Source organism: Marmota monax, unplaced genomic scaffold (genome assembly GCF_021218885.2).
Source record: "Marmota monax isolate L192 unplaced genomic scaffold, Marmota_monax_Labrador192_F-V1.1 WCK01_AAM20220418_F8-fsc00158, whole genome shotgun sequence".
Taxonomy (NCBI): Eukaryota; Metazoa; Chordata; class Mammalia; order Rodentia; family Sciuridae; genus Marmota; species Marmota monax.
Window position 1 is genome coordinate 464,356 of NW_026694092.1, and position 15,233 is coordinate 479,588.

Here is a 15,233-nt window from a genome sequence, read left to right on the forward strand (position 1 = left end):
GTTGGCTTGGAAGGGTACCAAAAATAGAAGAATATAAAGGAGGAGAGAGAGAGATAATGGAATTTGGTGTCAAGAATGTAGAAATGAGAAGGGGAGACAAGGGTGATGGTCTTGATAAAGATGATACAGAACAAAATCAAAATAAGCTAATCATAACCCCTAACCTCAAAATACAGAGCATGGGAAAATAACACCTTTGGGGAAAAAAATGATAAAACAACAACAACAACAAAATCTACAACAACAACAGACCCCCCCCCAAAAATGAATTAAATAACAACAACAACAACAAAAATAAAGCTAGAAATAAGGAGAGAGAGAAACAAATATGATTATGCATAGGAGTCCTTGAATCAGTCAGTACACATTCAAATACAAGAAAAATCCAATATGGAAACCTTAAATCAGAAAGCAAAACAGAACTACTGCCACAATAAACAAGCCACAACAGCAACAACAAGAACAAAAAAAGAAAAATCTTGGTGAAATATTAAGAAATTAAGGAGTCGTATCCACTGTGGTGGGCAAAATAGTGAGTGTATGTGTGCACTGACTGTGCCCACTTGGTTTTCTTTTTGTTTCCTCTTCAAGTATGATCTATGGGCTGTGGGTTGTGTGTCTTTCCTTTTTATTGTGTTGCTCACCGTATTGAAGGTTGGGGTTTAAGACTTCCTAATTCCCCTTCTTGGGAGATTATTGTGGGCAGGCTAGGCTGCAGACCTGGAGGCAGAGTAGAATGCTGGGGAAGCTGAATTGCAGGCTGGCAGCAAAGCAGCTAGCCATCTCCATGAGGCAGGTGGATCAGGGCCTGGTGCTTGATCCTGGGGACTGGCCAGTCATGAAACTTCATGCTGGACCAGGTGGGTCTTTTGGCAAAGCAGCTGGGTGGATCAAGGCTGGCCCCAGGACCTGCAGGCTAGCCACAAAATTGCAAGCAAGGGGCCAGGGAGGGGTTGGGAGTCTAGGGAGCTGGAAGGCCCTATTGGGTACCAAACTGATGCCGGACCTGGTGGGTCCCAGGAACTAGTGGATACTGAACTGGGGAGGGAGTCAGGGACTTGGCTGGTGCTGGGACCCCGTGAGTGCCAGCCTAGGTGAGCCACAGGAACCTGGTACATACTGTACCTGTTGGTTGCGCAAGCTGAAAGCAAAATGCCCTAATGCCCTTTTACAACCATCTGACCCACTATAGCCAGCCCTGTCAATCCCCACCAGCCTCAGAATTCACAGAGCTGGGGAGAGCCTGATTCTCTCCAGCCTCTCTAACCTGTGCTTCCCTAGGTGATATATTCCCAGCTTCTGACTTTCCACAGGTTTGCTAGGCTTACACAGGCCTACACAGACCTAGCTGCAAACTCACAGATCTGGGTTTCCAGTTTCCATAGGCTACACTGGCTAGTGGAGAGGTTTTTGTTTTGTTTTTATCTGATTAATGAGTCAAACAGTCTCTGAATCCCTCCAGTCTCAGGATTTTTTTACTCTAAGCCTGTGGGAGATATGGTATTCTCACGGTTTCAGTTCTGGGTAGCCCCTTACAAGAGAAATGCTTCCTCACGCTAATCTGCCATCTTGCCTCTCTATGCTTGTACATTTTCTGTACTATATGCTCCCTAGAAGAATGTGGCTAAGTAAATTTTGTATATGTTGGTTATTCTTTAAAAATTTTTCTGTTAGTGCATCATAGTTATACATAATAGCATGGTTCATTTTGACATATTCATAAATGTGTAGAACATGATTTCCTGCATTTCAATCCCCAGTACTTCCTCTTTCCTTTCCTTCTTCCCTTTTCCTAATCCTCTTCCTCTACTTTGTTGGTCTTACTTCGATTTATTTATTGTTTTTACTTGGAACATTATAGCTATTCTATAAAAGCGGAACTAATTGTGATATATACATGCAAGCACATAACATAATTTGGTTAATTTCATTCTTCAGTTTTTCTCCCTCCCCTTCAACCATCTTTCTCTACCCTACTTTTCTCCCTTCTGTTTTCATGAGATCCCTTTATAAATTATTTATTTCTGGTCACAGTGGCACATATCTGTAATCCCAGTTACTTGGGAGGCTGAGTAAGGCAAGATGATTGCATTTTTGAGGTCAGCTTTGGCAATTCAGTGAGGTCCTAAGCAACTTAGTGATACAATGTCTCAAAATAAAATAAAGTAAATAAACTGTGAATGTGGCTCAGTGGTAAAGTCTCCCTGGGTTCAATCCCATGAATCAAAAATAATAAATAAATAAATTACTTATTTCTCTCTTGCTTTCACATATAAGAGAAAACATTCAACCCTTGAATTTCTGTATTTGGCTTAGCATGATGTTCTCTAGTTCTATTCATTTACCAGTAAATGACACAATTTCCTTCCTTCTTATGGCATTTTATATGTTGATTATTCTTTGCTCTAAAGAACATCTAAAATTGAATGTTATAATCTTCAGTTAACTAGTTTTACAAGAGAATGTAAACCAACAGTTTATTTCTGGTTTTGGTGTTTTTTTTGCCCTTGGAAAGAAATTTATTTTCATTAATTATTTAGCATTTTACAAATAGGAAGTGATAGTGCTTCTTTGTTATTTTGGTAGTTATCTTTTGTAGTATTGTCCACAAACTGGCTTTTAAACGAACAGTCAGGGATATGTGATATAGAAGTATTCTTATGAAAACACAAGAGACTAGTATAAACAGAACAGAGAATGAATCACCACAAATAAATGACATTTAAATCAAAGTCCCAGGCTCAGCCTGATCTTTTGGTATTCGGAGAAACTAAGATGACACCAGTTTTGTTTTTGTCCTCCCACCCCCACTTTTTTTTTTCCTATTTGAGGCAAAGGAGCTGGGATTTGAAAAGCCCATACCACGGAGTCATTGCTTATGGGCATTCCCTAAGGAACCTAAACTTCCAGGCTCTTCTGATTTTGAGCAGCTTTAGTAGCCTAAGGGAAGTTCTCTGAAGAAAGTTACACTGTGTCCACCCAGAGAAAAGGAGCATAGCACAAGTATATAATATCTTAGGTGATAAGGGCTTAAGGGCAGAGCATCCACAGCATTTGCTTTTCTCTTTTATCTCACCCTTCTATATTCATAGTTAAAACAAAAACTAACAATTTTTTCCATAATGGCAATGATAATGGTATCTTTGGGTAAACTATGTTATTTAATCTAAACAATTATTACTTTGAATAAATTAACTCGGGGTCCACTTCAACTCTAAAATGACCCAAATCTGTGTTTATATACCTGCATAGTGACAATCTATATTATAGAACACACTTGAAAGTGGAATTTACAATCTTTGTTAAAATTTTTAAAATAAAAGTTTTCAAACCTTTTAAGATAGATATGTTGTTAATAAAGACAAAGGCAGTGGGAAGAAAAAGATAAATAATTCGTGTCAACATCATTAAAGGAATCTGGGATACTTAGAAATATTTCACTGTATTTACTGCTTATGAAAATTTTATTTTATTGAAATATAATGTTTTCACTTTTAGGTTTTCACTTCCAGTTACAGCAACAGCAGAAAACTGTATTCTTACTATATATCCATATTTGGCAATTCATCTTGATAAGCAAAAAATTATTTTAAAGGATGGTAAGTTGCTTAGGATTGTTTTCTCTCTAACTCATTGTATAGATTCTTGTTACCCAGGGCCAATATCTAGATATAGAGTGAATTTTAAATTAACAGGTGTTTATTAAACAGCTGCCATTGCCAGGACTTGTATTTCTTATCAGTAGTAGAATATGACAATGTCTCTTGATTCCAAAAGTTAACAATCTAATAAAAGTTACATAAATAAATTATTTACTAAGAATATTTAATTAAGGGCTTTATATATGAGCCAGTTGAAGTGTTGGGCATGTGGAGGTAGTACAGAGATTATTGCTGATGTTGGGGTTCTGGAATGATTTATAGAAGAGATGACATTCATGTAGAGCTTGACAAATGATGATCTTTACCAGGATGTTTTGTGTGAACAGTGAAATAGCAAAAACATAGGGTTGTAATGGGAGACATAAGGCATGAGATGGAGGTGCAGGGCCATACTGTTTAGCCCTTTATTTTATAGTACTGGGAACATTCTGTGGATTTTTGAATATCAATGATTTATAAAGGGAGCAGTTGCTGGGATATATTCATATAAAATAAATTAAGGTAGCATAGAGAATAGTCAGTAGAACAGCTGAGATTGCTGCAGGAGAGATTGTGAGAAAAGCTAAGATCAAAGGTACATAATTACAAATTGAAAGCAGGAATAAATTTCAGATCAGTTGTCAGAAACGTTACTGTAGTTAATAATTACACATTGTGTTCTTAAAAAATGTAAAGAAAGTGGTGGATATAAAAAAAGTGTTCTCATCACAAAATTGATAACTATATGAGATAATGTATTTATAAATTAGCTAGATATAACCATTTCACAATGTATGCTTCAAAATAACAGGGTAGACACAATAAATATAGAAAGTTATCTGTCAATTAAAATTTATTAATTAGAGCTGAGCATATGGCTCAGTGGTAATTTCCTAGCGTGTGTGAGGCTCTTGGTTTAATCCTCAGCAAAAGTATAAACGAAGAAACGAATAAAAAACAATTAATGAATTAATTAAAAAGAAAATAAGGAAAAGAAAAAAAGCAAAAATGTAATAGAAAAAAAAAAGTTAGTGAATAGGGAGAAATTGAAATGAAAGACACAGAAGAGAACGAATGATGGAGTAAGTCCCAGCGAAGAGAAAAGCTGAAGCATGGGGGAAAAGACTCCATCTTAGTAGTCTGTCAAGTCCTTAATTTTTAGTGCTGGGTTAGAGGGCTTTTCTGTGTTTTAACCAGTTTTCTCATTTTTTCCACTTGCTTCTTCAAACATTTACCAATCTGATGAAACCCATTCAAACTGTTCTGTCTCAATCTCAGAGAATGCCATTTTTCTGACTGTTGAAAAGAGATAGAGACCATCAGACAATAACGCTCTGAAGTTCCAAATACCAAGCATGTGCTGGAACCCATCATACCTCCTTTTCCTCTAGTCACAAGGACAGAAGCAGTATGCTGTTCTACCTCAGGCCCTTCCTTTATCTAAATCTCATTACCCAGAAACTCTAATATATCGAATAACCTTGCTTATACTTGCTTATCAATTTTTGCCTCCCTCTTACCTGCTTTAGTTCAGTTTCCAGGAAGTCAGCAGGGAGGATAAGGGAGACTTTATACTTTATATTTTTAGGAAAATTCCAAGGAGTAAACAGGGAAGATTTAAGCCATGTATTTATTCCTTACTTATTCCTTACTTACTGTCAAATTCCCAGAGATAGGGAGAAAAGTAGCAGAGGAAAGTAAGCAATTAGAGTACCTCACCTCCCTTTAACAGCACATGGATTATAGGGTGCCGCAGTCTGGCTGGGCACAATTCAGGAGCCACTTGTCAAAAGAAACAAACTTTACTTTTAGAACACATGCCAAACCACAAAGCTCTTCAGGAAAACCTTCAGAGTCCAACTGCCACAACGGGCTTCCCACAAGCCTCTCAACCTCCCCCACTCCTCCTGCTCTTGAGGCCGATTGGCTGGGTCACATGGGCGGAGCCAAAAAAAGTCCCCCAATGAGCAGCTCCGTGGTCTGAAAGGGTGGGGAAACAGCCCAATGAGCATCACTGCAGAGGAGCCAATCAGTTGGCAGCTAGAAGTTCGCTTGGGCCGCTGTAAGCCAATCATCAGCTGGCAGCTGGAAGTTTGCTGGCAGCTGGAAGTTTGGGGGGCCCCTTCGGCTGTGGCTCTCAACAATAGGGGTGATCAAGAAACATTATTTGCCTACTGAGCATGTCTAAGAGTGTTGATTATTCCCCAGTTCTCTTTCTTGAGACTATCTCTGGGCTTCTACATGCCATACTTCTCGGTTTTCTCTAACTTAAGACTATTCCTTCCAAGCATCTTTCATGAATTCTTCTTCTTCTCTCTGTATTTTTTAATTCTTTTCATCTGTTGGAGTTCTGACCCCTCTTCTCCCTTCTATGGCTTCAATTATAATACATGGGATATATCTCCAATGCTAATCCCTTTCAGAGATTCAGGAATTCAGAATTCAACTGAATTCTGGACGCCTTTCATTGTATTCCCACAGGCCTCCCCCAAACAGCATGACCAAAACTAAACTCCCCTTTCTGGAATTTTCTCATCCTTCTGTATATCCTACTTCTGTAGATTTACCTACAACAGATTAGGTAGGTCCTTATCCAGATACTAAACTGTCATCCTTAATGATGTCATCTCTCTATCATACTACACTTCCAGTCCAACAAATCCTATTACTTTGCCTTCTAAATGCCTCTCAAATCATCTCACTTCTTTCTCTCTCCAGTGACAGTACATACATTCAAGTTCCTGTAATGTCTTCTTAGGATCAATGCAGATTTCTTTTTTTTTTTTTTTACATTTTTTTTTAATTTTTTTTATTGGTTGTTCAAAACATTATAAAGCTCTTGACATATCATATTTCATACATTAGATTCAAGTTGGTTATGAACTCCCAATTTTACCCCAAATACAGATTGCAGAATCACATCAGTTACACATCCACATTTTTACATAATGCCCTATTAGTAACTGTTGTATTCTGCTACCTTTCCTATCCTCTACCATCCCCCCTCCCTCCCCTCCCATCTTCTCTCTCTACCCCATCCACTGTAATTCATATCTCTCCTTGTTTATTTTCCCATTCCCCTCACAACCTCTTATATGTAATTTTGTATAACAATGAGGGTCTCCCTCCATTACCATGCAATTTCCCTTTTCTCTCCCTTTCCATCCCACCTCATGTATCTGTTTAATGTTAATCTTTTCTTCCTGCTCTTCCTCCCTGCTCTGTTCTTAGTTGCTCTCATTATATCAAAGAAGACATTTGGTATTTGTTTTTTAGGGATTGGCTAGCTTCACTAAGCATAATCTCCTCTAGTGCCATCCATTTCCCTGCAAATTCTATGATTTTGTCATTTTTTAGTGCTGCGTAATACTCCATGGTGTATAAATGCCACATTTTTTTAATCCATTCATCTATTGAAGGGCATCTGGGTTGGTTCCACAGTCTAGCAATTGTGAATTGTGCTGCTATGAACATTGATGTAGCAGTATCCCTGTAGTACGCTCTTTTAAGGTCTTCAGGGAAAAGTCCAAGAAGGGCAATATCTGGGTCAAATGGTGGTTCCATTCCCAATGCAGATTTCTAAACTATTCTCCTGCCTCCTCTGAAGACCCCATATGGCATTACCCTACACAATGACCTTATTCTCATTCCAGACAACTTTCCCTTTATGCTCAAGCCACAATAAACTTCTGTAAGTTTTTCTAGCATCCAGATATTACTAATAATCTTTCCTATCTGGAGCATTTTTGTACAAAACTCTACATCATCTGCATACCTAACATCATTCCTGCCTCTACAAGCAAGGGTTTTGCATTCTCTGGTAAATGTTCATAGTTTTGAGCAATTTCCATCACTGCCCTTAACACATTTTTAATTAATATGCCTATTACCTGTATCCCTTTCTAGATATTGTTATCTATAAGGCATTGAGAATGGGAATCATTTCTCTCCTTTTCACTCTTGTATCCACAATGCCTCACACAGTGTGTGGTAGATAAAAGGTATTTATTCAATATTACAGAATGGGTCATCTGAATTATAGAACATCAGAAAGGCATCTCTTAGCTATACATTTTCATAAGAGAGTGGTTATATGTGGAATAGTGTCTTCTGAGCATTAAAAAAATCATTGAAAGCAGTTTATGGAATTATCTAATTGGCAGGATGAAGAGAAGTACAAAGATCTCAGAATTTTGACATATTGTCAAAATTTAAAAGATTTTTCTGACTAATTCTAATATGTTATATTTTTATATTCTTCTAATAGTAGGAGAGAATTTCTAGAATGCAATATAAAGGAATAGGATTGGGTTCAGACTCACACAACCTGGAGAGAAATTCTCTTTTGTGTTTTAAACTCATTATTTTGCCATATGATTTTATTTTTAATTCTCAGGTGCTCAAATTTATCATCTTTCATTAAACAACATGTATATATAAGAGAATAGCAGGATATTAATAATATGTGTTTTATCTATTCAAAGGGCTTTTGTGATAACTCATAGACTATAAATACCTAGAAGGTATTATTTTTACTATGGTTTCATTACTACTGCTATTATCACTGATGGTGATTGCTTTATCACTTTTGTATTTTTATAATATCCTATAAAAATGAGTAATTGCTATATAATTGGTAATATTGTTACAGCTTTAAAAGAAAAAAATGTATAAATTCTTTGTGTTTCTTTGATGATTGAACATGAAATGCGTGGACTAAAAATAATACATCCATTTGGGGAAATATTTGTAGAAGTATGTATAATAATTTCTAGTATATATTTAATGCTTTCCAGGTATGTGATGTTCTGCTAATTTCCTTGCATTTGTTACATAATTTAGTCCTCCCCAAAATTCTAAGTTAGATACCCTTATAGATCTCACTTTACAGATTAAGAAGGTGACTAATGGAGAGGCTGAGAAGCTTGTCCCAGGGGATTCTATCCAAGTTTGTGAGACTTCAGGATATACGTATTTAGCTACTGTGCTCTATAAGATAGCATGCCCAATAAAGGTGAAATCTTAAATTAAGTATACCCCTAAAGCAAGGCAGTATAATTAATTGGTTACTGCTTATATGCTAGATTTAAACAGAATGATGTGAACAAATGACTTTGGTTAAAAGGATGGAATTGGGGCTTTGTACTCACTGTAGGAACTTTTTATCATTTGATAAATTTAAAACCTTGCCTAATGCATCTTCAAATAGTTTTATCACTGAACTATCTAAAAGTTACTCCTATGTAGACTATCATGGCATAGCTTTCAGGGGAATATGGATACCTATTGAGTGTAAAATAGTTAAAAATGTCTATGAGATTCTGTAACACACACACACACACACACACACACACATACAGTTGTATATTCTGATGCCTGGACTTACATAAACATGTACTGGCTTTGATCAGCACTGCCTTTGGTTGGTTGAGATTTCTGCTTTGCAAACCCCCTCTCTAAATATACATAGTAAATCTAGCAGGAAGATACATTAAATTTGTTTATCAGCTCATAACCAAGCAGTGATTTCACTTGAGTGAGTTAACTAGGAAAAAATTACTTTTGTTAGTAATAATTTTCTTTTATCTTTTTTTGAACATCATATGTAATAATTCCATTTTGGGGGTATTGAAAATTTAAAATGTTTTACATATTTTTATTTATCCTAAAGTTGAATGTTGCTTATTCTTCAATAACTTTGATATACTATAATAATTGCCTTATCAAATAAATTTTAGTTTAGAAAGTCATTATCAATATTAACTTTTTGTCATCTTATTTGAAGTATAATAAATATTTTAGACTTTTTTCTATTATTTTTATATAAATATGAAATTCAGGTTAAGTAATTTGCTGGTGAATTCCATGAATATTTATTTTACTTACTATTGCCCAATGTGTCACTTGTAGATAAAGATGGAAGTCCTATGAAGTCTAGAGGCAGTTTTATGTTTCCCCACCAGGATGTCGAATTACCCTCTTCTGCTTCAATAAATATGACATCCACTGCTACTAAATTTAATGATGCCGAACTTACAAGTGGAAACTTATTTGTTGGTATGTGGCAAATATAGTGTATTTCTCAAATTCAGTCCTCGATGTGGTCTGCTTAATATCTTTTTTAAAAGTTAATTCTTTTCTAGTAAGAAATCCATGGATTTGTCAGTAGTTTTAAGTAGGTCATCTGCTTCAAGAGTTCTCTCCAATGAGCAATAGCAGATCTTGATTTGCAACACCTCTAGTATTTAAATACATTTCCCTAGGCCAAAAAGTAAAAATAGTTGCATTTATTAACTGGTTTAGTACCAAAAAACCTTGAGTTGCTTATGTATGCTGCCTAACAGATGTTTCAGTAATATTTAACAAACAAGCAAAATATCCAGTGGATGTTCTGTAAATTTTTTGTGACATTATAGGAGACCTCTGTACAGAGTTTGGGAACTGCAGAACTACGGTTTTGTCATTTCATTATCTAGGTGGACCCATGGTTAAACCATCTTTTAAAAAGTGAACACTGCTAAATATGCATTTGATATTACTTGCAATTAACTGCACAAATATTTCTTTCCCTAGATATGGGTAATATTGAAACTTTTTCTTTTTATTGAATGGACCAAACCAACTTAAATAGTGTGAAGATAGTTTCCAGTTAGTTTGCTTTTGTGTCATGTAATAGGCAGATATTTTTGAAAAGAAAATTGATAATATCATTCTATATTTTTGAAATTTTCCGTAATTCAAAAAGTATTTTGTTTTATTTAAATACTTAATTTAAAGAGAACATCATTTTGAATCTGAAATCAATATTTTTGTTCCTATAATTCTTTCAGCTGAAGTTTAGTTTTGTCTAATAAACAAAGGTAAAGAATTGTCAAGACATTTTTCTTATGTAGTTAGAAGTAAAAGCTTCCACTTTGGGAATATTTTCATATACCATTAAGGCAAAAAGAAAATAGAATTGTTTCCTTTTGAAATTCATAAATTTTAAAAACATTATTTGAGTATTTGAATGTAAGTATATTCTCATTATTTATTTTGCAATATAGTAAATTGACTCAGAGGAATAGATATAGCTGTAAGAATATTTTGCTCTGTTGTCAAGTAATCATTTTTATAAACAAATGTGAATTTTAGGAATGGACACATTACAAGAAGATTTGGACTTTGATGAAAGCAAAACACCAAAAAGGGCAGATGATGGAAAGGAGGAGAAAAATGAGCAATTCTTTTCTCTGGAAGAAGGATCAAAGGCATACAACTTCTTTCAGAAGGTTGTAAATGCAGCCCAGACATGGTTCAGTCTCTTTGGCTGGCCTGAAGGACCTCATTCTCTTTCCATTCCAGAGACTATAAGAAGGTGATAGTTATATGTTTCTCTAAATTTCTTTCTTCATATCATATTCTGAAATATGATCTGTTTATTGGGTTAATTTTAAGTGAAATGAAATATTAAATTATTGGTAAGCTATTAAAAGTGATGTTATAAATAAGCTAGAAAGAGTAAAAAATGGAAATATAAATTCTTTAGGCTACATATTTACATATTAGGCTACATAATTTTAAATTTCTTCTAAATATCTGATAATTTTAGGAAAGTACTGAAAAATCACTGGACCTCAATTTCCTGATGTGTGAATTAAGAAGGGTAAACTATGAGTAGAAAAAGTCCTTTTAAATTAAAAAAAATTAGGAAATCATACATTTTAATATAAATAAGCTATCAGTTCTAGATCCAGAGTATAGTTCGGTATACAGATGGTAGTATTTAAAAAAAACATTTTTTTAGTTGTAGATGGATATGATACTTTTATTTTATTTATTTATTTTTATGTGGTGCTAGGATCCAACCTAGGGACTCGCATGTTCCAGGGGAGCTCTCTACTGCTTACCACAATCCCGGCCCTTAGATGGCAGTATTAGTGAACAAGGCCAGATTTCCTTTAACACTGTCTCCTCTTTGACAACACATTTACATTCCTCCTTTCAAGTGTTTTATTACTCACCATGTCTAAAATTGTTAAACTTCTTCAGTTTTATCAAATTACTAACCTCTGCTGTTCATTTAAACAAGCATTTGGGCACCTCCCTTGTTTCAGTGTTGCTGTTATAATGGAACCTCAGAACACTTTTTTGCCTCCTTTCTCAGCACTTGTAGGTTTAGCTAAATCTATAATAATTTTCCAATATGTTATTGCTTTTCTTTTTTTTTAATGGACAATTTCAATTTCACTGACTTAATTGACAAATATTTCTTTATGCTGTGGGGAAAATTAATGCAACAGAAACTGAAAATTTCCATATTTGATCATAAAATCAACTGGCTAGAGGGAATTTTTCAGAAACTTTTCAGTTTTTTGCTTTGGTGTTTGTTTCACTAAACATTTTACCTGAGTTAAAAATTTAAAGTCATTATACCTTAATGATTTATTTTCATTTTGGGGAAAAGCATTGATTAAGCATTTAAAAATTATTGTTCATCACTTGTGACTAGTGTTTCTGTTTTAAAATTCTCCTTTATGAAGTTTTAGTCTGATCTTAATTTAAAATTATAATTTTATTTTTTCTTCATTTTAGGTTTTATCAATTTATTTATTTATCTATTTGGTCTCATATAAGTTCTTGGATACATTTATCCATTTCTGTGTTTCTTAAATCACGTGATGCTGTTTTGTTTTTTTTTTCTTATGATTCATGTTTGCTTTAAATTTGAGTTGTGTTTTTAACTATTTTCAAGCCTAAAAATTTCTCTTTATTCCACTTTGGCTGCAATGCAGAAATTTTGCCACTAAGCATTCTAATTTTTGTTGTTTTTATAAGCCTTAGGATTTTGGTTTTAATTTTCTGCATGCCTTTTACTATTATACTGATTGGTAATGTACAATATATTATTATAAACATACAGCATTATTTACTTGCCAATTCACATTCATCAGGGGGCATTTACTTATGCTATTTCATTATATTTTGTTTGTATAAATAATGCAGAGATGAATACATTTGTTTATAAATAGTAGCAGGCATTTTTTGATATTAAATAGAAAATGTCTCAGAGGTGATATGATGAGAGCAAACAACACACACTTGTAAAAGTCTCTTCAATGCATTCTGGGACAATTTTCTATTAAGCATTCTATATTATTAACCTCACTAATGAGATACATTGAATGGCTGGCTGTTTCCTAATGAAGTTGACTACTGTAACAGTTTAAAATCTTTACTGTACTATTTTGATAAGCGAGAAACAGACCTCATCATTGGGTATTGCCTAGAAAAAGACTATTCTTGATGAGAATGAAGCCTTTCTATTCCTGGGAAGAAAAGCTGCCTACAACCAAAAACTTTGAACAAAGATTAACTTTGTCCAGATAACAAAGTTATTCAAAGCCATTTCTTGATTTGGAATTTCTGGATTATGGGCGCTCAGGCTAAGAAGAGTTCTCCAAGGTCATGTATTGTTACCAATATTGAAAGCCCCTTTCAATATCTCTTGCATTACTCCATCATGGGGAAGCATCCAGTGTTTCTCATGAGAAGTTTAATGTCACATTTGGGGAATGATATGTTCATTCTTTTAGATCTCTTTCATAGTTCCTATTTCTCTGTTATTCTGTAGTTTTGTAATTTATTAGATTAAAATGTCAGCATCAAGTTCTTCATCATCATTCAATATCCTTGGCATTCATTAAGCCCTATGTATTGAAAACTAATCATTTAACCCTTATTTTCTGCCTCCTGTTCTATTATTTGCTTCCCTCTGTTTTTTTCTATTCTCTCAATCTTCTATTACAAGGATATGGGAACTATTTTACTGATCCTTCATTTTGCTCTCAATTACTTTTTGTCTTTCACCTTTCTCGTACTTTAATTTCTTATGCTTGTAGCAATCTACTTTTTCTGTAAATATTTTAATCAGTATTTATAGTTCATTTTCCAAACATGCTGTTTTTCTTTAATTATTCCCTTTCTCCTTCCCTGATCTCTTATTCTTTTCTCCCTATTCCTTCCCCTTTTTCCTTTTCTTCCCTTCTTCTTTATGTCTTATATACCATTCTGTTTTTGAATTATAGATACATGCAGAAATTTTGAGTAGCTCATTTATAGTATGAGTGTTTTCATCAGTTTTAATTTTCATTGAATCATATCATCTCTCCTGAGTTCTTCATTATTTTATATTTTTAATTTGATTTTTGTTTCAGTTGTTAATGGTTTTCCTTAATTATTTCTAGTTTTGATTATCATTCATTTATATATATATATATATATATATATATATATATATATACACACACACACACACACACACACACACACAAAAGATTTGTTTTTTGCTATAAGCAGAGGACAAGGGTTTCTCTGGATACTCTGAATGTTTGTTTTTCCATGAACTATTTTCCCAAATTAAAAATCAGACAAAAGTTGTTAGCAAGTTGCCAATTCATGGTAACATACATACTTTAGGGTTCTAGACCAGACAGAATGCAAAAGGAAGGGGGAATTTAAAACATGAACATCCACTGTAGGTGCCATAAATTTCCCAGATAGCTGGGGGTTGATTTTATTTTGAGAGATCTCCAATTTTTCCTGAAGGCAAAGACTACTTTTGTGTCCTTTACATGTTTTGTGGGATAGTAGATCAATCCTGGATTTTCCATATATAGCAGTTAACTGTAATGATCACTGTACCATGTGTGACTGTCTTCTTCTCTGTCAACACTAAAGTTGGAGCCTCGTTTTATTCCTCTAGGAAAAGGGTTTATTGTTTCCCCTATAGCATACTGCTATACAGTGTATCAATTCTATTGATCCCTCAATTCAGTTCTATCCATTCTCTGTCTAATAGATACCCTTCAAATTTTCTGGTATACTCATGGTCTCTTTCCCAATTTCAATGTCATTATAGGCTTATTCCCTTTCTCCCATTTTTCTGACATGTTAGAAATATTTTGAGAGGGAGAGAAGATGAGTGCATGTGTTCAATTTATTTTTCCTGAACACGGAGTTGCCCTTCCTTCTCAAACATTTCTGTTTCACTCTTCCTATTATCTTCTTTTACTCCCATCATAATGACTCATTATTTTAGTTATTGCTTTCATTACTATAATCTAATGATCCATGCACCATTGAATTTACTTTGCATTATCTGTCTTATTTTCTTCCTTTTAAATATTTTTGTGATGAGTTTACTACTAATAATGATTAATATAGATTAGGCAAGGAATCATTATATATGTTTTATGGGTATTAAATTTATTCTTTTTTAAAAATTTGTTCTTTTTAGTTATACATTACAGTAGAGTATATTTTGACATATCATATATAAATGGAGTATAACTTCCCATTTTTGTGGTTGTATATGATGTGAAGTTACACTGGTTGTGTATTCATATATGAGCACTGGAAACTTACGTCCAATGCATTCTACTATTTTTTTTCCCATTTCCCCTTCCCGCAATTATACTCTTTCCAATCTGGTGAGCCTCTCCTTCGCTCACCCCCACACCCCCAGCCTATTGTGAGTCAGCATCCACATATTGGAGAGAACATTCAGCTTTTGGTTATTTGTGATTGGCTTGTTTCACTTAGCATGATATT

General features: G+C 34.3%; 1 protein-coding gene across 6 annotated transcripts in view; it reads left to right on the plus strand.

Annotated features, from left to right (window-relative positions):
• The window catches only part of Cfap47 (cilia and flagella associated protein 47), a 424,450-nt gene that overhangs the window by 116,589 nt on the left and 292,628 nt on the right, over positions 1-15,233 (plus strand). For all 6 annotated transcript variants that reach the window (XR_009228697.1, XM_058585745.1, XM_046465022.2 and 3 more), the window contains 3 exons: positions 3,499-3,599; positions 9,552-9,698; positions 10,776-10,998. Coding sequence is in view for 5 of the 6 variants with exons in the window: in XM_058585745.1 (XP_058441728.1) it covers positions 3,499-3,599; positions 9,552-9,698; positions 10,776-10,998 (471 nt within the window). In the remaining variant the exon portion in view is untranslated. The remainder of the gene's footprint in view (positions 1-3,498; positions 3,600-9,551; positions 9,699-10,775; positions 10,999-15,233) is intronic.